The sequence below is a fragment of the Phoca vitulina genome, unplaced genomic scaffold (assembly GCF_004348235.1).
Source record: "Phoca vitulina isolate PV1807 unplaced genomic scaffold, GSC_HSeal_1.0 scaffold5, whole genome shotgun sequence".
NCBI lineage: Eukaryota > Metazoa > Chordata > Mammalia > Carnivora > Phocidae > Phoca > Phoca vitulina.
In genome coordinates, this window is record NW_022589708.1 from 55,513,759 (window position 1) to 55,533,893 (window position 20,135).

At 48.4% G+C, this 20,135-nt stretch overlaps 1 protein-coding gene across 1 annotated transcript in view; it reads right to left on the bottom strand.

Moving 5' to 3' along the window:
- Positions 1–1,142: 1,142 nt before the first annotated feature.
- The window catches only part of SIAH3 (siah E3 ubiquitin protein ligase family member 3), a 65,109-nt gene continuing 46,116 nt past the window's right edge, over positions 1,143–20,135 (bottom strand). The window contains exon 2 of the mRNA XM_032402995.1: positions 1,143–2,801. Within this exon, the coding sequence (XP_032258886.1) occupies positions 2,133–2,801 (669 nt within the window). The 3' untranslated portion in view covers positions 1,143–2,132. The remainder of the gene's footprint in view (positions 2,802–20,135) is intronic.

Below are 20,135 nucleotides of genomic sequence, written 5' to 3' on the forward strand. Positions count from 1 at the left end.
TTTTGTCTGTTGGTTTCTCTGGGGCACCTGTGATGCTAGAGAAATGTTTCCGAGTAGCTGAGTATCAGAAACCAGGGGAGGGACTGCAGCTTCTCGAAGTATCAAACTTACAGGCAAGGAGATCTGAGGTTTTGGGGAAGGGCCTGGGGATAAAGGAAGGAACCAAGTGAGCCAGTCTCTCCCAGGGCTGGCCAACCAGCCTCAGCTTGTTCCCAGGCTGTCTGTGTGGTTTGAGGGCAGAGCTGGTGCCCTGGGAGGATGTTCTGACAGAGCGAGCAGGTTACAACCCTTTCCTTGGGACTGTGACCTGATGTTTGCCTCAGTCGGTGATGTGATGTTTATTGGCCCCCTCAGGGCGCCAACCTAACAAAAGGTTGGCCCCGCGGTCTCAGCGATGGCTGTGTGACTAGAGGGGGCTGCATTATGAAATCTTCTGACTGGCCCCACCCTTCTGGTGTTTGGGGTGTGGGTTGGCAGCACAGGTGGCTGGAGGAGTACCTAATTTGGGGGGGGGGATGGTATTGTGTTTCGGGATCACTTATTTTTGGTGGGGAAAAGACTGCTGATGGCCAGCCAGGGCAAGTTGCCTGAAACTAAGTACTCACTTGGAGGCCTGCCCAGATGCAGCCGAGGTGGCCGAGGTGAGGGAACGGGGCAGAGAGCGACGTCTGGGTGGCGGAAGGCTTGCTCAGTTCTAACAAGCATTGTGTGGGGTTTGGGTGCCATGCTTCTCAGCGACCAGAGAGTAGGCAAAGAGAGAACAGAAACATCAAACAGGAGGGAGAAGAGGGTCTACTGGGAAGGCTGAAAGGTGTTCACCTTTGAACAGAAGAGACAAAGTCGATTAAACATGCTTACTTTCTTCAAATACACAAGAGAGACTTCTACAAGTAGGTGTTGAATTGTTCTGACAAGCAAATATGAGAAAGCAGTCTATGTAGAGGCAAGATGGATTTTTGTCGTCTTTTCATTCACACTGCAACAGGGAGCTGATAATAGTTGACCAGTGACAATGTTTGTGTGCTGAATGGGGCCCTTGGAGCTCTTTGACAGTAAGAAAAAGAAAGAGGACGCCCCCCCCCCCCCACCCCAGGTGGATGAGCCACCTCTGACCTCCAGAGGTCAGAGGTCCTGGGCACACCCTCCCAATTCCTTGTGTTTGATGCTGAGTTGTGGTTCTGGTTTACAGACTATCAAGAGTAAAGTGGGTTCTTCGCATGATATAAAAGAGTTCGGCCCCAGTGGAAGGATTGATGGATTTTACAATCTGATAATAAAACTCTCTGAAGAGAGAACGCCCTCCCAGAGGTGGGAGATTAATTTTATCTTTTTTCTCAACGGCTTCTCTTCCCCTGCATCTTGCCTGTTCTTTTCTCCTACTTGCTCGACAGAGGGCGAAGAGGTTTTCAAGAGAGCACCATAAACATGAGGACTTTGACTCCAGAACAGGAAAGGACAGGCCAGGCTGATGGCAAGCCCACAGCAGCCTGCCAACAGAGGTCACCCTGGCAGCCTCATGATGTGATGTCACCTCCAGCCTCATGCCCTGGCCATCTCCTCATGTCCAGGCAGCTTAGCTCTGACCCTAAAGTTCCCGGGAAGGTGTCAGAGTTGTGTCTGGTTGGTCTGAAACATGACTCTGAGCTGGCCAGGTCCCCTTCCCCAACCTGCTGCCCTCACACATTTCAGAGTTCGCTTGGTCTGAAATAGACTGAAGAGAGAAGGAAGAAATGATTTGGACACTAAATCTCCTTTCAACCCCAGCAGTCTGCTTCATGGTCTCGGTGCCTTTTGCTCATGTGGGAAGCAGTGGAAAAGGGCAGTGGGGGTGCAGGACATCACCATTCAGACTGAATCGGATTACAAATGCTCTATCAAGCTCTACCGACAAATCAGGACAAGCATCACACCAAGGTCTTGAATCACAGGCTGTTTACCTACTATAATGCCCATGGCAGACAAATGCTAAATACCACAAAGTACCTGAGACAAAAAAAGAAAGGAAGGAAGGAGGGAAGGAGGGAGAAGAATAAAAAGAAGCCTGGGGTCCTGGCATTCGGAGATTCCCAGGGACACAGGCAGAGCGTCTGGGTACGGGGTGGCTGCGCCCCAACGTCCGGTGGCCTCTGGCTTCACATCTCGGCTTCTGAGGAGCAGACCTCCGCGGCAGTGATGGCGATCCCGATGGCCAGGCTGCCGTTGTCGGAGAAGAGCTGGGCCAGCGAGGTGTTGAGGATGAGGCAGTCCCCGTCGGTGATCACCGAGTCCACGCACTCGAGAACAGACCGGGGCGTGGCCTCCCATTTGAGACGCCGATGGTTTCTGTTGAGCTCCAGGCGATAGGTGAAGCAGTCGGCCTGGGTGGGGGTCCCGATCAGCATCATGGTGGCAAAGAACTGGGGGTGCCCTTCATGCCTCTCCTGTTTCCTAAGCACCAGCAGAAAGTGGTGGCCCAGGCAGGAGTGCATGATGATCCAGTCGGCTGGTGCGGGGAGGTGCATGTCCGTGGCCAGGAAGACGATCTCCGCTCCCTGAAGGATGTCGACCCTGTGCATCTGCCGCAGGTGGGGCACCACCACCTCCAGGTGGCCTTCCCACTGGCAGGAGAACAGGGGGCACATGCAGGGTGTCACCTGGGCGGCGTGCAGCCCCGCCTCCTGGTGGTGGAGGTGGTGCGGGCGAGCGTGGTGGCGAAGGTGCGGGTGGGGGCGGTGATGGCGGTGGTGGTGGGTGAGGTGGTGAGGGGGGAAGTTGCCTTGCTCTGGTGTGCTCTGGGTGACGGCTCGGCAGCTGGACACATACTGTGGGAGAAAGAGCAGAGGGTTAGTGGCTGAGGCCAGTCTCTCAGCCTCGCTGAGACTCCCCAGGTATGCCAAGTGGTAAAAGCAGACTCCCCAGTGCAGGTAGAGAAAGCTTGCTTGCTTGCTTTCTCTCTTTCTTTCTTTCCTCCTTCCCTTCCTTCCTTCTTTCCTCCCTCCCTCCCTGCCTTCCTTCCTTCCTCTCTTTCTTTCTTTCTTGAGGGGAGGGGGAGGGTCAGAGGGAGAGGGAGAGAGAGAATCTCAAGCAGACTCCGTGCTGAATGTGGAACCCGACCCGGGCCTCAATCTCACAACCCCGAGATCATGACCTGAGTCGAGATCAAGAGTCTGACACTTAACCGACTGAGCCACCCAGGCACCCAGAGAAAGCTTTATTTCTTAAAAAATGAGAGGACTGCCAGACTGTTTTCCAAAGTGGCAGCACCATTTTATAATTCTCATCAGCCATGTAAAAGGATTCCAATTTCTCTACATCCTTGCCAACACTTGTGATTATCTGATTTGACAAATACTTTTATGAGGCACAATTAATTGTTTTGAGTGTTTTACCAGATTTAGATGCTGAGACTGTTAAGTCTTCTCCATGATATTTCATTTTGGTATAGAATCTAAATTTTTCCAATTAAAAATAGAAGCTCCTGCAAAAGATTCTTCCCTGAAAAAAGAGATTTTCCAAATCTAATATTACATTAAAACAAAACAAAATAAAACAACCCAAAAATTGAGGTAGATGCCTTGGGTGGTTGAGATTCTGAAAATTCAGTCCAAGAAAATACAATATTTATGTCTTGCTGATTCTTTAATAAGATATTGAAACAAATAGGCAATTTCCCCCTCAACATGCATTATGATGGTCACTAGTCATAAAGGACAAAAAAAAATTTTTTTTTCTTTTTTGATACTGTTAATATTTTTGTGCAGGCATTGGAGGTCAATGGAATTTCTGACTCCCTTTCTTATCACTGCTATTATTTTTAGAACAAAGTTTCAGTAAGTGCCCGTCTGTCCTTCCCGTGGGGCCAGCAGCTGTGCCATCTTGGGTGCCCTTCTCCTGGGTCCTAAGGTGGGGTGCAGAGCTGATTAGGTGCAATTGGGCCACCGTTCCCAGACAGGGGGGCCTCACTCTGATTCCTGGGGCTCCACCTCACCAGCCACATTTCTGTCCTGTTCCAGGCTCACTGCTGCCAGGCAGCTTCCCGGGGGCTCAACTCGAGGCGCCCTCCACCCTCAGACTCTCCCGACCTTCTGCTCCTCGTGGCGGTGTGTCCACAAATACTCTCAAAACCACCAGGAGCTGTGACGGCCCCTTCTGATCAGGTATCAGTAGACATTTATTGAATACTTTCTATGGCCAGACCAGAGGGTGCTAGGGGTCCAGCTGTGAGCAAAATAAACTGCGTTTCTGGCTGTGGGGGGCACAGACATTAGCGTGCATATCATTAACTGTGATTTTCGCAAGGGTCCTCCGTGTGACATGAGGACTATGATTCATATATTTCAGCTGAAGAAACGGGCTCCCGTGGTAATGGTCCCAAGGTCACAAGGCTTGTAAGCGAAAGACTGGGGTCTGTTTGCATGCCTCCTGACTCTGCACACAGAGGCTCTGCTCTCCCTTCCCTCCCTTCGGTTATCCCTGCCTCCAGCACCGGGTCCCTTCTGCCCTAGCTCTCCAAGCCCTTTCAGAAGGACGACAGGTGCCTTTGGGCCCTTGCCTCCTCCCCTCATTTCCTTCCCGCCCCAGTGTGCAGAGGGTGAGAGCAAAGGTCTGCCTTGCCAACTCTGGTCACGGCGGCTGCCAGAGTTTCTAGCTGCCTGGGCTCCGAGGAGGGCTAATGGTGGGGGCCAGGCTAGCTTTCCTCTCTTTAGGGCATCCGGGGCACCCCCATCCACTGCAGATACACACCCACATGGTGTGCTGGGATGGTCACCGTGTGGCCGAGGTGACCTGGAGGCAGGTGGGGGTCAAACTAGCTCTGCTCCCGGAGTAGTCAGCTCCAGCTGCCGGTTTCCGTGCTCTGCCTCGGGAATGCAGCAGACCTGGACTGGGAGCTCCCGGGGCCCTTTCAGTAGTTCTCGCCCTGTTCCTGGACGGAAGCTAACGGGCAGCCTGCTGTCACCAATCCTGCACGCCTACCAGGCTCATGAAGGACTAGTCTGTGTTCCAGAATCCTGCTAGTGATGAGCCTGACTTACCCTTTAGTGTTAAATGTAGGAAGGGAACTAACTAGTATATAGCCTCTACTAAGAATTAGGCAACAAATAAGTTGGTGTTTTTTTACGTAATTATTTCATTTAATTTTTCACAGAAAAGATCAATTCCCCTTTAAAAAAAAAAGGACATTAAATCTGGCTTAGTTCCTACCTGCCTGCTGGTGGCATGTACCATTTGGTCAGTGGGTGAGGGGGAGTTCCTCCCACCCCTTGGGGTTGTACAAAAGTCCAGGGCTGACACACTCTGTCAGCCAGGGGCCAGCCCCCCCCCCCCCCCCCAGGTCCAAAGCTTATGGTTCTAGCAGCCTCAGGCCTGGCAGCTAAGCTCAAGGCGGCCTGGTCTCGGCCTCTCATGGAAAGCCCCAAGCACTGTTCCCTCTCCCAGCCTCTGAGAAGCTCCTCTCTCTCACTTTGTCTTTACAAAAATCACTAGAGAAACATACTACATTTGTCTTACAGATGAAGAAACACAGAGAGGTTGAGTCACTTGCCCAAAGTCACGGGGCTCGTAAGGGGAGCAGTTGGGAATAGAGCCCAGATCAGTCAAAGGTGACATAGATCACAGACTGGCAGTCAGCAGACTTCGGTCTTTTTCACTGTTTACTTGTCCAGCAGGCCTGATTAGGTCAGTTTCCCTATCAAAATATTTCTCTTCAAGGGTTGCTTGGGGATCAAATGAAATAATGCCTGTAAGACAGCTTTAATAACGACATCAAGTATTACATCAAGATGGCATTTCCATTTAGATGTGGTTTTGGGGGATTACTCTGGTGGCCTTCTGCCTCAGTCCGTGCCTGCCTCTGTCTGTCCTGGTCCACTGATCTTTGCGCTTGCGGAGCACCCTGGGCTGAGCACAGGCCAACATCAGGGCTTAGAGACCCCAACGTCACACTTGCCCTGGGGTCTCCTGTCACAACACCGACCCATGACAACAGACCATCTGGAAATTCCCATCTCAGAAATGGGTCTCTGAGCTCATTATTCTCCGCAAGCCCTTCTCCAGATCCATTTTCTGTTTCCCGCAACCTGCTCTGTTCAGCTAATATTAGACACGTGAAATCAGAGTAGGACGGGCTGGGGAAGAAATACCCTCGCCTTCCTTTCTTCCCTCCCTCCAAACTCCTGCCAGCCATTGGCCAAACCCAATCAGAGACCCGCAAGAAGGGAGCCCAGAGTTGCACTCAACAAGGACCTGCTCCCTTTGAAAATGGTGCTGGGTGAGAGGCGCAGGTGCAGAGGGAATGCCCACCTGTACACAAATGTCTCAGTTCCCTCCTCTGGGATATTTGCTGATCTGGCTGGGCTGGGCCTCCTGGGCTGAAATTTGACTAGGCTGATAGAAGGGGGAGACAGATGCATGCCTACAATTCATTTAGCCATTTGATAAAAACGTATGATGCAGCCCCTAATACGTGCAAGGGGCTGAGAATCCCCCACAGAGTAAGACCCGAGTTCCTGCCTCTGTAGCTCACTATGAGTTTGTATAATATAGAATGCAAAACTTCAGGATGTGGGGGGGCGCTAGGGCAAAGTAGGGGAGGTAGCTCTTCTAGTCAGGGTGAAGCGACATTTACACTGGGCAAGGTGTGAAGAGTGGATGCTCTAACAAAAGAGGTCAAAGGTTTGATGATGGGGCAAATAGCAGAGAGGACAAGTCCCGTGTGGCCGGGTAGATGGAGGCCGGTAGAGATGGAGCAGAGGTGGCCATAGTGCTGGAGGGCTGTCCGAGGCACCGAGATGGCACCAGTGCTCAGGGGAAGGCATTAGGGGGCCCAAGAGACACAGCTCCATGCCTTAGAGTGCTCCTGTGGGCCCAGGAGGGGGCCAGTGGCCAGTCCCCACGCTTGTCCAACCAGAGGACCTTAGCAATGGCCATTCCACGTGGACTCTCTGTTACTTCCTTTTGGCCTCATCTTCCACGAGCCTATTTTCATTTTTTAATTGCTGCGGAGAGACAAAGCCGGGGGGCGTCATCCAAAGGGACCGAAGTGAATGACTATGCAAATAAAGCACGATATTATAAACTCAGTGAGCCCGTGCCCTTACTGTGCCCCAAGAAGGCTCTAAGAATAAACACCGCCTTAATTCTTCACCTCGTCCTGCTCCATTTTCTGATGTAAAATATGTTTCATTGAAACGATCTTTGGGTGAGTGAGGTCACAGGGCTTCTGGCAGGGAGAAAAGGATTCTTTTAATTGGCAAAATGCTAATCGTTTTGGAAAATGAATTCTAATCTTCCCATCTAATACAGTGGATGTGTGAGTAATTACTTTGCTTCACTAAACTGTTAATGCAACATTGGTGATTACACTAATTAAAACTAATGAACTCTTACAGACTGATAAACTCCTCAGTCAGACAGCGGATGCCTTCCTCCCATTGGCTGTATTTAACTTCCCATTTGGAAGAGAGATCTTGAATTAACCTTTAGAATAATGTGCAAAATTGGGTTTAGAAGTGTTGGGCTTTATGGACTGGGTATAATTCTTTCCCCAAGCATTAGTGAGACCATTTCCACTGAGGGTGTAATTGAATTTAAAAAACCGCCTTCTTTAATTTTATCAGCCACACTTCCATGGTTGGTAATGGCTATGCCTCCAAATCCTGGCCTCCAAAGAGGAAACCTTCCTCTGGAAAATCGCATGACCCTTTCTCCAGCATCTGCTCTCTGTGATCAGCAAGCCCTGCTATTGCATTTCAGCAGGAGGAAGGTTTGTACCCAGTTTCAAATGACAGGCATTTGTTCGGAGTTTGCTCTGAGTTTGCTCGTGCCCTCATTTGTGAGAATGACTTAACCGGGGTTTCCAGTGCCTGAAGGGCAAGGGCAGTGATGCTATCCCTAGAGACGCATTTCACGCACAGGAAGAGCAGATGGGGGAGGGGGTAACACTTCAGGGCAGGTATCAGAGTTTGGGGATCAGATCAAGGCCTGAACCAAGTCAGGAATCAGGTCTGCTAAGAAGAGGGAGTAATTATAACTACTCCTAGGTCCCACTCTGTAGTGCTTAAAATTTTTCACTGTTTCCGGGAAGGATGGTCAAGGCTGAAGGCTGAGTGTCGCCTATTCCATTTTCCTGGGATGCCCTGGCTCTTCACCTCTTTTCCTCAAAACCTAGAATGACTGTACACGTGCACACAAAACCCGGGAGGACTCTGGAATGCCTTCCAAACAGTTAAAAAAATAAGTTCAGCTGAGATAGAAAACAACGCTTTTGTCACCTGGGATAGGACATCTTCCTTAGCAAATGTGTCTCATGCTCCAGACTTAGTTATACTCGGTCCACAGATGGATGGGATCTTCCTGTGGACAGCATGATAATGTCTAGAATTTTCTCTAAAATACTTTTAGAGGAGGGAATGTGATATGAATGTATACCTTTTTAACCTACACTCTAGGGGCTGTCAGTTCCCTAATGAGGAATTCACACTTTGAGGGGATCATCCAACATTTTATCAGGAAGGCCACACTCCAGAGGTAACGACTCCAACTGCCTCAATTAGTATCCATATTTCTGATCCACACCAGATGCTAATTAACATTTCGCAGAGGTTTTCATTGATGAAATTAGTAGTGAGTTAATCAGAATAATAAATGCTAGAAATGGACTCGCCCTGATGAAATTTGTGGTTTTCAAGCCATGCTGACTGGCTTAAATGCTTCAGAGAGATTCTTCACTTTAGGGATGGGCCTGGAAGCTTATTCCCTAAATATTCCTGCATCTGGCCGCTGAGTCGAGGACCACCTTGAGGAGATGCTGATTACTTGCCTCTGTTATACCGCTGCATACAGAATTTCTTGACTGATGACCAACATTATCTTTAAATCGAGCGAGGAGATACCAGTTATCAAGCGCACAAAAGCCTTGGGTCTCGGGGTATGTATGCCATTCACCAGTTAGAAAAGAGGAACGTGAAAATTTTGGTGGACAAAACTGTTTAAAACCAAGGTCCAAGGGCAAAGAGCGATGAGAGGGGTCCATACAGGTGTCTACAGATACCAGTGCTATGGCTTCCAAAGCCTCTAGGCCAACCTGGTCATCGTATAAATACAGTACAGTCTCATTCTGGGAGGGGCTGGGAAGGACTATGTGGGTGATATTTTGAACCCAAGAAACATGACTCAGTCCTTGAGCTCTCAGGGACCTTCTTTAGTACCTAGATCCAGGCCCTTGGCTGCCCAGGGTTGGGTGATTTATGTCTGAATAGGTTCCATGCCTTTTGAGAGCCTTCAGGGTGGGGACTTACTGCTCACATGACCTCACTGCTAACACAGCGCCTGGCATGCAACAGATGCTTGCTACATATTTGTCATGCTCATCGGTGTCTCAGCGACAGCTTTCCATATGAGGCTCGTGCTGGTTCTTGTCCTTTATATCCTGTAGGTGGGTCAGCCACAGTCCCAACTGGTGCTGTCTGTTTGAGACCGATCAGCCTCTGTAAGACGGATGCCACCATTCTCTCTGCCCAGTGAATTCAAGCAGCAGTGAAGACCTGTCCACAGAATCCCCTACTTATTGCAGCTCACACTGAAAATCACTAGCTCAAGGCCTTCTCTCCTCAACTCGGTTGGAAGTTATTGAGAGCAAGGGGCTCTGTTTGGTTTCCCCCATGCCTAGTTCAGCGACGGGCAAATCCAGCACTTTGCCATGTGTGGCATCTGGTAGACTCTCAATAAATTTTTGTTGCTTGAGTGAATGCATGCATGCGTGATTTATAAATGGAACCCTGTTCTGGACCATATCCGTAGGAAAGCTCTTTGTTTTCAGTTGGAGGCTCTGTCCTCCGCTCCTATAGAAATATGCGGGATGTATGTGGGTGTGTGTGTCCGTGTGAGTCCCCAGCTATGGGCTTATCAGGAAGGTCTCCTGGCAGCCCCTCGCCCAGAACCTGACAGCGATGGGACATAGAGTATGTACTGGGCTCTGACCGGGAGGAAGGCAATGAGGTGTGCTCAGCTGCGAGCACAGGAAGTAAAATGAAAGCTTTGAAGAACATACTTTTCATGTCAGAGAGGTATGATTATTTGCTTTTACTCTTTATGGAGATTATTCTAAGCCTCAGGCCTTCCTTTAATCAATTGCAGATAGCTTTTTATAAGTTTTGGGAAAGACAGCCTGCTGGATCAACCCAGGAAATCTGCCCACCTCCTAGACTGATCTAGACCCACTTTCCCTCCCTATACCTCAGCAGGACCGCTGGCCTAACAAAAGGTTGAATGCACCCATACTTCCTTATTAGTTATTTTCTGCTTGTAGTCACCAGGAAGTAACTTCCGTCCAACCAAAGCTTATTGGCCCTCTTCCAGCTCTACCTCTCCTCATGAGACGAGGAACGAATGGGTTGTGTCTACCCAGAGCCCCTGAACTGGACCTTGTAGCCCACGCTCCAGATAACTGGGATCCTGGAACTCTCTACCCAGTGGCTCTAAGTCAGCTTCCTGCAGCTAAGCTATTCCTGGGATCCAACATCCAGAAGGTGGACCATTAGACATGAGATGTGGCCGATAGGTGACTATTTTGGGGGGATATGCACAGATCTTGGATGTGTGGCTAGTGGGGCTTCACTTGCCTTTGCCTGAGACCTATCACAGTGCAGGATTAAGCCTCATTAGGAAGAGAGTGAGACAGGTCATTGGCTGGGGGCTGTGGCCACGAAGATCACTATGAGGGCATAATTATCAGAGTGGGAGGGTAGAACATATTTGAAGAGTCTCTTACCTTGATTTTTATTTGTAAGTATCAGGACTTGTAAGTATGTGAACCTCCATTTGCACTTTTGCCTTGAGCCCTGCAAACGTGAGGGGCGGGCCTGCAGTCAAACCAGGGAGTCAGAGGAGTGCTGCTCCGCTCTTCATTGATTCTTGGGCTCTGCCTTTCATCTGCGAGATTTTGAGCCTGCTAATGAGCGTTATGGGTCTTGTAGATGAAAGACTTTTTCTTAAAAGCAACTTTTTGTGTAGTCAGATGTTTATATCTGCAATTGGCAAGTGAAACCTGGTGCTCGTGTGAGCAGTTTAAAGCTGAAAAATAAATGAATTGGAGCCCCATTACCGTGAGCATCTCCACGGGATGACTCTAGGACTGAGGGAGTGACGTGAGGGGCGTGTGCCTAGCATGCTGGGAGCACTGCTCCAACCAGTCTGGACAAGCGCAGGCTGTGGGCGATAGGGCTGCTCAGGGGGTGGTGGGAGTCCGCGCCATCACCCAGCACGAGCGCGTGGGTGGCTAAAAATGACTACATATGCAAATGCAAACTTCAGAAGCTGGGAGGGGGCAGAGGTGTGTCCTGGGTGAGCTGAGACATTTTGACGGCCAGGCTGCTCCAAGGCCATATGCCATCCCTGGTGTTTGTTTAAGACATCATGACAGGAACTCCGCAAATTCAGTCCTCTCTGCCAGAGCTCTGTACCTTCACCTTCACCCTTACCCCCGGAGTAGCCTTTGGTACCCAGCCTGTGACTGCTGATACCGTGGAATTTCCAGTATCTGTAGGGACCTGGGGAGGCAATGCAGAGAGGTGTTCATTCATGTGTGTCCCTGATCCCAGGTGTATCTTTGAACTCTTTATTTGCAGATTCAGAGTCAAATGTAGCAGAAGTGTTCTTGAGCTCACTCTGACTAGACTTTCAAAGTGGACCCGTGCTTAGGGTCAGGACTCGCTTACTGTATATAATATTAGGCCTGTCTTCTAGGACTTTCCATTCTGTCCCTCCTGGTTCCCAGTCTCCAAATTTTCCACCATTGATGAATTCCTGCCCGCACATTGTACTCCTCAAAGTCTTCTAGGCCCATAACGGCCAGGCTGTGAGAGAAGCAGGGGTTCTCTGCCGGCCTCGGACCCCCCCATTAGGATCCTGTTTTCCTACCTGAGGACTTGCCTCTTCCTTGGATGATTAGGACTGGGAATGGCTTCACTGTCAGGAAACACCATGTCTACACACAGGCATGGGTGTGGCTGGCCGGTAGTCCATCCAGGATGGTTATCACCTCACATCCATATGCTAATACCAGAAAGGCCCAAGTCCAGAGCAGAGGACCGGGTCATTTCACACAAAGACCATCTTCCAACAGCAGGCTAAATTCCCACGTAATCATCTTTAGCAAATTAGGTCTTCCTATAAGCTTGTCTTTAAAATAGGAAGTGTGTCATTTGATGAGAAGTAGATGGAAAGATGGTGCTAGAGTAGAAGGAAAACATATTTGAAGTCAGACAAACTTGGAAATGAATCCTGGCTTTGCTACTAAAAACCGTGAGACTGTGGATTCATTAATTAACCTCTCGAAGCTTCAGTTTCTTTATAAGATGGGAATTATATGATGTCATAGGGTTGAAGCAAGGACTGAATGAGATACAAAGCATGTGGTGTAGTACCTAGCCCAGAGTAAGAAGGTATTATTACCATGATTGTCGTGTTCACTACTACTATCTTTATTGTCGACCAGCCAGTTGATTGAGATGTAGGCTAAGGCAATTCACCCTGCATAATTTCTAGGCTCATATCAGAATTAGATGAAATCGTAAAAACACCAAAGCCCTTCCAAATCTCCCTTAAAGCTCCCTGACAATTCTCACCCAAGACCGATGTTTTCGCTAGCAGAAGGCTTTTACTGACCATTTCCATCTCATCACTGGCCAGTGGAGGCTGGTTGCAATGTACAGAGTAGTTTAATATAGGTAAAGAACCCAGCTTAGTGCTTGGAACATAGTTGGTACTCAGTAAGTGATTACTGTCACCTTCATCATCATCTTCATTGTCAGCATCATTTACCAGCATTTTGGCCAGTGCAGTGCTGCTAGAAAGTTTAGGCAATCTTCTGAGCAGGTCTGATCATTGGTCCTCCCACCTTCCCCACCTGCACATCCCCTCCCCCTTTCCTCTTTGAGGCCCCTCAGACATGGTGGTGGGCCTGAAGAGGATTGCTTCCCTTAAGACCAGTTTGCCCTGCTTAGGAACTACCTCGTCCTTTCTATACTTTTAAAGCATGTTTCCTGAGAGAAGTTTGCCCTGTGCGTCTTTCTGCTTCCCCAGAGCCTCTGATCTACACTGCCCGTGGCAGTGGTATTCATGATGATTCAAACCATCATTATAAATAACATGTAAGCAGCCCTGCTTTGTGGAAGAGTCCCTAAAAAAACAAAAAACTAAAAAACAAAACAGAGGTATGGCCATATGAGAGGATGGCTTAAATGAAAGAGATCAACAATACCAAGAGTTGGCAAGGATATGGAGCAATTGAAACTCTCATACATGGCTAATGGGAGTACAAATTGATACAATCACTTTGGGTTTTTGTTTTTTTTTTTGGCAGGTATCTATTGATGCTAAATAGACACCAGCCCCTTTGACTCAGTAATTCCACTCGTGGGCATACAGTTGTTGGGAAGCAATTCTTCATTGATCTCTTGCAATTTTGCACATCTTGCAAGCATGGCAGTGAGTGTCCTTTATTCCAGACCATGTTTTCAAGGATGCTTTCGTAGTGAACAGCCTTGAATAGAGAGAGAGAGTGTTTCTCTGGAGCAAAGGACAAGTTTGTTTATAGCCTTGGGACATAGACACCGTATCTTCCTTTGGAGTTAAGGGCAAGCATGCTTACTGTACATTAGGAGAGATTTGGGTTCCCTAAGCTTTTGTAATGCAACTTACTGTATGTGCAGACGTCCTCCGCCCACTCTGCAGTACCCTGTGAAAATTGGGTTTCAAGGAACTGGTGCCAAAATGCAAATACCTTAGCGGTTGCTACTGCTGTGGCTAAGAAACTTCCCTTCATCTCTGACCTAAGAGTCTCATGTCTTCCGCCAGCATCTATGAAACTGGGCAGGCTACTTTGAGAGCCTACAAGTAGAATAAAATCTCAGGCCGTTTATGGTTATATTCAACACCTGACAGAAATGAGCATTATGTGATGAAAAAACATACACATGAATATTTATAGAAGGATCGATTCCTAATAGCCCCAAATCTAAAAACCATCTAAATGTCCTTTAAATGGATACATTGTGGTAAATTCACACCATGCAGTGCTACACAGCTGTAACAAGAGAATGAACTCCGGCTACACACAGCAACGGGGAAAAATTTCAAAAATACGTTGCATAAAGAAAAGCTAGACACAGACGAGTACATACGTAATAATTCTATTTCTATGAAGTTCAAAAACATGCGCAACTGAGCTATGGTGACAGAGGCTTGAACAGTGGTTATCTTTGTGTGGGGGCATATTGACTGGGAATGGACGTGAGGGACCTTTCGGGGAGCTGAACATATTTTAACTCTGGATCTAGGTGGTGGTTATATGGACACACACACACGTATAAGTCCATTGGGCTATTTCTATGCTATATGTATACTGCATGCTCTATGTGAACAAACAAAGGACAGAGGGGAGTGTGTATTTGGCCATTGTCTCTAGGTCACTATTAAATGGGCACATTGTACAAAGCTTAAGGAAGAACCCTAGAAAGGCTTTTCTCTCATTTTTCCATGTGCTCATTTGACCCATGGATTGATCTGGTTGCCTGTGATGTTAATACCTAGGGGATTGGAGGTTGGGGAGGAGAGTCACAGCAGGGACAGGCCCTGGGTACATAAGAGTCCTGTGGCCTGACACTCCCAGGATGAGGCAGGGTCTGGAACCGGAAGAAGGGCAGTGGAGGGAGGGTATTCCGGGTCGTGGCTGGAGTGGTGAAGCCTAGCCCATTGGTTCTACGGGCGGCAGGCTCCTCTCTGAGATGAGATTAACGGCTGAGGATGAAACTAGTACCAGAGCGTGTCAACGGGTGAGAGGAGGCTAACCCTAACTTTGGGGTGAGTGCCTGGCTGAATAAAGGTTCCTTCCCTCTCTGCAGTGTGGCCCTCCTCACCCCAGTCGAGGACCAGTACCGCCATGGAAAGTGGCTGACGGCTCCAAGTAAATCCCCATAAGCGGGGTGGGGGCAGGTGTTTTATTGACTCTAAAGCTTTCCCAGTAGCTGGGTACATATTTAATAAAAAATCTTAGGCTTCGGGGGAAGGCCTAGGAAGGCAGAAGGGTGAAGAGCTGCCCCCTGGGCTTGGGAGGTTAGCAGTCCGGCCAGTCCCTAATAACTCATTCATCCAATATTCATCTTTAAGTTATTACAGTCACCGTGTGTCTCTAAGGAACACATTTATTAGTGTCCGCTAAGGTAATTAGCCCAATGTACTTCAAGGCAATTGCAATTGTTCCCATAAGTGCATTTCTTTCCAGAATTCACCATGGCTACCTTTCAAGGTTGGGCCCGTTTGGTTCACATCTCCCCATTCCCCAGGGGAGGGTCCTCACTTTCTCCCGGTGTCCCAGGCTCTCCACCCGGCCCAAGGGGAAGGAGATTGACTCCCCCATCTGCAGGCTAGGATTGCTGCAGCGCGTACAAGGCCGGCAGCTTGGCTTACTTCTAGGATCACCCCAGGGGCTGGGCTTGCCTCCTATCTGTCTGCTTTTTCCCATGCTCTGGGGAATGTTTAGAAGGAAAGGCACAGGCAAAACTCTGAATGATCCAAAGCACCTGATTTTGTGCCTTGCACTTGTATAAATCCCATAATGTCCCTTGTAGTATGACAAGCAGCAAAACTCCTCTTACTGCTCGGCAGACGGCAGACAGTGGGCTAGCCCGGTGCGCCTCAATCACTGCAGTGTGCACACGAGTCCCCTGGGCATCTGGGGCAAGTGCAGACTCTGAGTCAGCGGGTCTGGGCTGGGGCTGAGGCTCTGCATTCCTCACCAGCCGGCTTGCGGATCAGAGCTGCTGGGCCACTGACTGCACTTGGAGGAGAAGCTAGACCGGCTCGTCCCCGCCCACTTCTAGCCTGCCGGGCAGCCCATTTGGAATCAGATAGAGGATTCTCAGTGATCTAAGACATTCCTCTTCACTTTCTGATTCTTTAACATCCTCCAGTCCTTGCAGGTTCCAAAGTACCTTTGTAACATAGAGAGTAAGGGCTGCCTGATTCCACAAGACACCCGGTAATTTGTCAGTTCTCAGAGCCCCCATGGCCAGAGGGAGCTTGGAACGCAGACTGACTTCACAGGAGGGGCGAGAAGGAAGCATAACTCTGAGGGAATTTTTTAAGCACAGGATGGCAGGATGGTTTATCTTCTTTCTTTTCGAAGTATTTAAATGCATTCTTTCAGAGAGCCTAGCTTTAATTAATAAATTCTTCATTTTTATGACTGTCTGCAATTTCCTACTATTTAGTTTAATTGGGTTTTCATGTTCAGAAGTTAGAAGCAGCTTCCTCCTCCTCATTTTTTTTTTTAAAGATTATTTATTTCAGGGGGAGAGAGAGAGCCTGGGTACGCAAGTGGGCATGGGGGGCAGACTCCTTGCCAAGCACAGAGCCCAGTGTGGGGCTCGATCCCAGGACCCCAAGATCATGACCTGAGCCAAAAACCAAGAATTAGATGCTCAACCAACTGAGCCACTCAGGCACCCCCTCCTCTTCGTTTTAAGTAGTAATACATAAACAAACATCACTCTCTTCAGCAGCATCCAATGATTTCCACACTGTTCTGCTGTTACATAGTGAATTCATTGATTCATTCACCCACTCATTCATTCATTTAAAATATATGTGGAGCAGTTACTAGATGCTGGGAATAAATTGGTGAATGAAGCAAATATGGTCCCAATTGTCACAAAGCGGGGTTTTCTGGTGAGTATGGCAGAGGCGGTCAGCGGTCAGGAAGGGGTGTGTAGGAGAACGGTCAGGGCGGCATCCTGCCCAGTTTCGTGCAGAGAGTTGAGTGCAAGTTGCCTTGTCCTTTTTCACTTTCTCTTCTCTTAATGCTGAACCCAATGGGAGGAGAGGGAAAGTAAGAGGGAAAAGAAGGAAGCCTTGGATGGCAGGTGACGAAGGAGCTAGGATGCACTTTAAGGGTCTGGAAAGTGATTGATTTCTGTGTGAATTACTGGTAAAGGAAGGGGGGTTTGGAAGGACTTTATCTTCCTCCCCATGCTTTCCCCCGTTCCACCGCTGCCAAAAAATTCTTCCATGAATCCAATATTGGAGAATATTTCTGAAGGAAGACAAATTGCTAATGGCACTAAAAAGCCTTCCTCCATAAAACACAGAAATGACAAGTCCTCAATCCTAGCCCTGCTAACGTACCAGCCTCATGACCAGGAGCCAAAAAGAACCGAAGTCTCTTCAATTTCTCCCCATTACCAGACTTAGGCATTTGCATAGCATTTGATCTTGGCCAAGCACTTAACAGTAATTGCCTGGCTCATCTTCCCAAGTCTTGAAGAATAGGCCTCAGGATGAAACCTACATCTTGTGTTGGCTAAGAAAGGGAGCGGAGGCAGAGATTATGTGTGATGCTGGCAGGGCAGGGGCTCATGGCAAAGCCGGCTCATGGAGAACTAAGATGTGGTCTCAGTCCTTCCACTCCTTATGAAACCAAGAGCATTCTTTTCACTTTTCCAGGCCTTCGTTTTTTTTTTTTTTTAAAGATTTTATTTATTTATTTGAGAGAGAGAGAGAGAGAGCACATGGGAGGGGGAGGGCCAGAGGGAGAAGCAGACTCCCTGCTGAGCAGGGAGCCCGATGCGGGACTCGATCCTGGGACCCCAGGATCATGACCTGAGCCGAAGGCAGTCGCTTAACCAACTGAGCCACCCAGGCGCCCAGGCCTTCGTTTTTATAACTGTAAATGAGAATGACAAACCTGCCTCCCCTCTTCGAGGATATGAGGAATATGTTAAAATGTGTTATAAACAGTGAAATCCATTTGGAAGGAGGTATTATATGGATGCAAATCATGGCAGGGTGTGCCCCCAACACACAGTTGTCCTGGCTGACACCTGCTGAGGGCCTGTGTTAAACACATTACACGCATCGTTTCATTTAATCCTCCTCTGGGCTCCAGGAGGTGGGGACCATCACCACTAGCAGTTTGCAAATGAAGAAACAAGAAACCAGAGCACAAAAAGGATAAGGGGCTTTCCTAAGACCTTGGGATTCGTAGTAGTGGAACTGGGTTTTGATCCTCAGGAGTCTGGCTTTAGAGCATGGGAACTGAGCCCCGCAGAGCCTCCTACCCATCTCTGTGTGTGCAGCCAAAGCTCCCTTAGGTGCCTGTGGATTATCTGCAGCTCATATTTCATTTCATTCCAAGCTGACTTTTCCTGCCATGTAGTTCAGCTCATTAGTTGGCAAGGGAGCTCAGGGACTTAGAACTAATCCTAATATTAAGTAAAGAGCAAAGCATAATTAGGAAGATAAATCTTCTGGGGAAAAAAATGTATGTAACAGATTCCAAAGTCAAGCATGGGTGATTTTTCCCATCTTCTAGATGATCTACACCACTGTTCTCTTTTTCTAGCAGATAACTAAGGGAGGATGATAGATTTAAAAAAGAATAAAAAAACACAAAACTTTTTTTCTGATTAGAAAGGAATGTATGCTCATCACACAAATTTTAGAAAATTCTGCATAGTATGAAGAAAAGAATAGAAAACTCAGAATGCCACCGTCCTGGGGGCACCTGGGTGGCTCAGTCGTTAAGCGTCTGCCTTCAGCTCAGGTCATGGTCCCAGGGTCCTGGGATCGAGCCCCACATCAGGCTCCCTGCCCTGCGGGAAGCCTGCTTCTCCCTCTCCCACTCCCCCTGCTTGTGTTCCCTCTCTCACTCTCTCTGGCAAATAAATAAAATCTTCAAAAAAAAAAAAGAATGCCACTGTCCTGACAAATGCCACTATTTAACATTTTGGTGTGTACTTTTTTCAAGGCCTTTTAAACAGAAATACCTAAACACTATATGCAAATTCTTATAAGTTGTTTTTTTCCACTTAATATCTTATGGAACAATACATGTTCAAAAAGGTTGATTAACACCAGCATTTTCATTGGCTCCATTTGGCCCTGGAGGACTCACGAACTGGTAGGGATGTGGCATAACTGGTTTCATTCAGATCTGGCTAAGAGACACAGTGGCTACATGCATCCCATCATTTACTAGTTCGTTCATTCAGCAAACCTGCCAGATATTGGGATAAAAAGAAAAATAAGATTTAGTTCAGATCCTTGAAGACTTCATTGTCTTGTGTCAGAGACTCTGCATCAGTGTTTTTTACTGGCCCAGTTTCATCGTCTTCGGCTGTCCCCTCCCCCTTGTCTACACAGTCCAAGAAGTAGCTTTGTCGCTGGAAGTGGTCAGGCCTTATTTGCTGCCCCTCCCCCACTTCCAATCCCTTCCCTTTTTTGCCTCTGGGTTTAACAGTAGCATAAAACTAATTTATAGCTCTTGCCAGGAAGAGGACAAATTTTCATCTCAGCCCGTCATGCGAAAAGCACTAGTACAAATGAATAATTGTTGACCCATGCTACCTATTAGAGATTGTGCTGGGGTCACCTCATTTGTTGTTTTAACACAAGAAATTAAGGGCCCTGGCGAGGGTTTCCCCGGAGACTGAATTGGTAATGAGATAGAATGTCGTCTTTGTGGGTGACCTCTCCTGGCACCATGTTCATGGCAGGCAGGGGGAGGGGGCCCCTCTCCCATGACTATCCCTCTATCCCGTGAAAAGGGCAGATTCTGCCTGTGTCCACTTTCGATTGTAGAGACCCCATTTTCTCCCGGGGTCTCTAACAATTAGCATATGCCTGTAGAGCAATTAGAATATACTGGATGCTGTCTGACGTAGTGAGGGGACATGGCCGTTGACATTGCTGTTCTGGCCGGCAGGCTGCTCACCAGCACCTGCCATGTGTGAAGCCATATGTTTCCGCAGTGTAAACGTTCATGGAGTGAAGCAGGCTGTGCTCTCCTCAGTCTCAGATGGCTTGAGTTGTAGGAAAAGCCTTGTGCAGGGGGAGACCCTAGAAATGGGCCAGAAACAATAGACGAGGACTGGGTGGTGGAAGGATGAGGGGAGAGCACTCCTGGAGGAAGGAGAATGGCTCAAGCACGGACAGGAGCTGGTCTTCACTGACTGGTGAGGCCTCAGCAGAGGACCGAGAACTAAGGCTGGGCAGGAACAGGACACCCTGATTACTGAGAGCTTTGAAAACAAGACTGGGGGGTGGTGGGCAGGAGGGGTGGCGGAGGGTTTCACAACACTTTTGATCCGTTCCGTATCCTG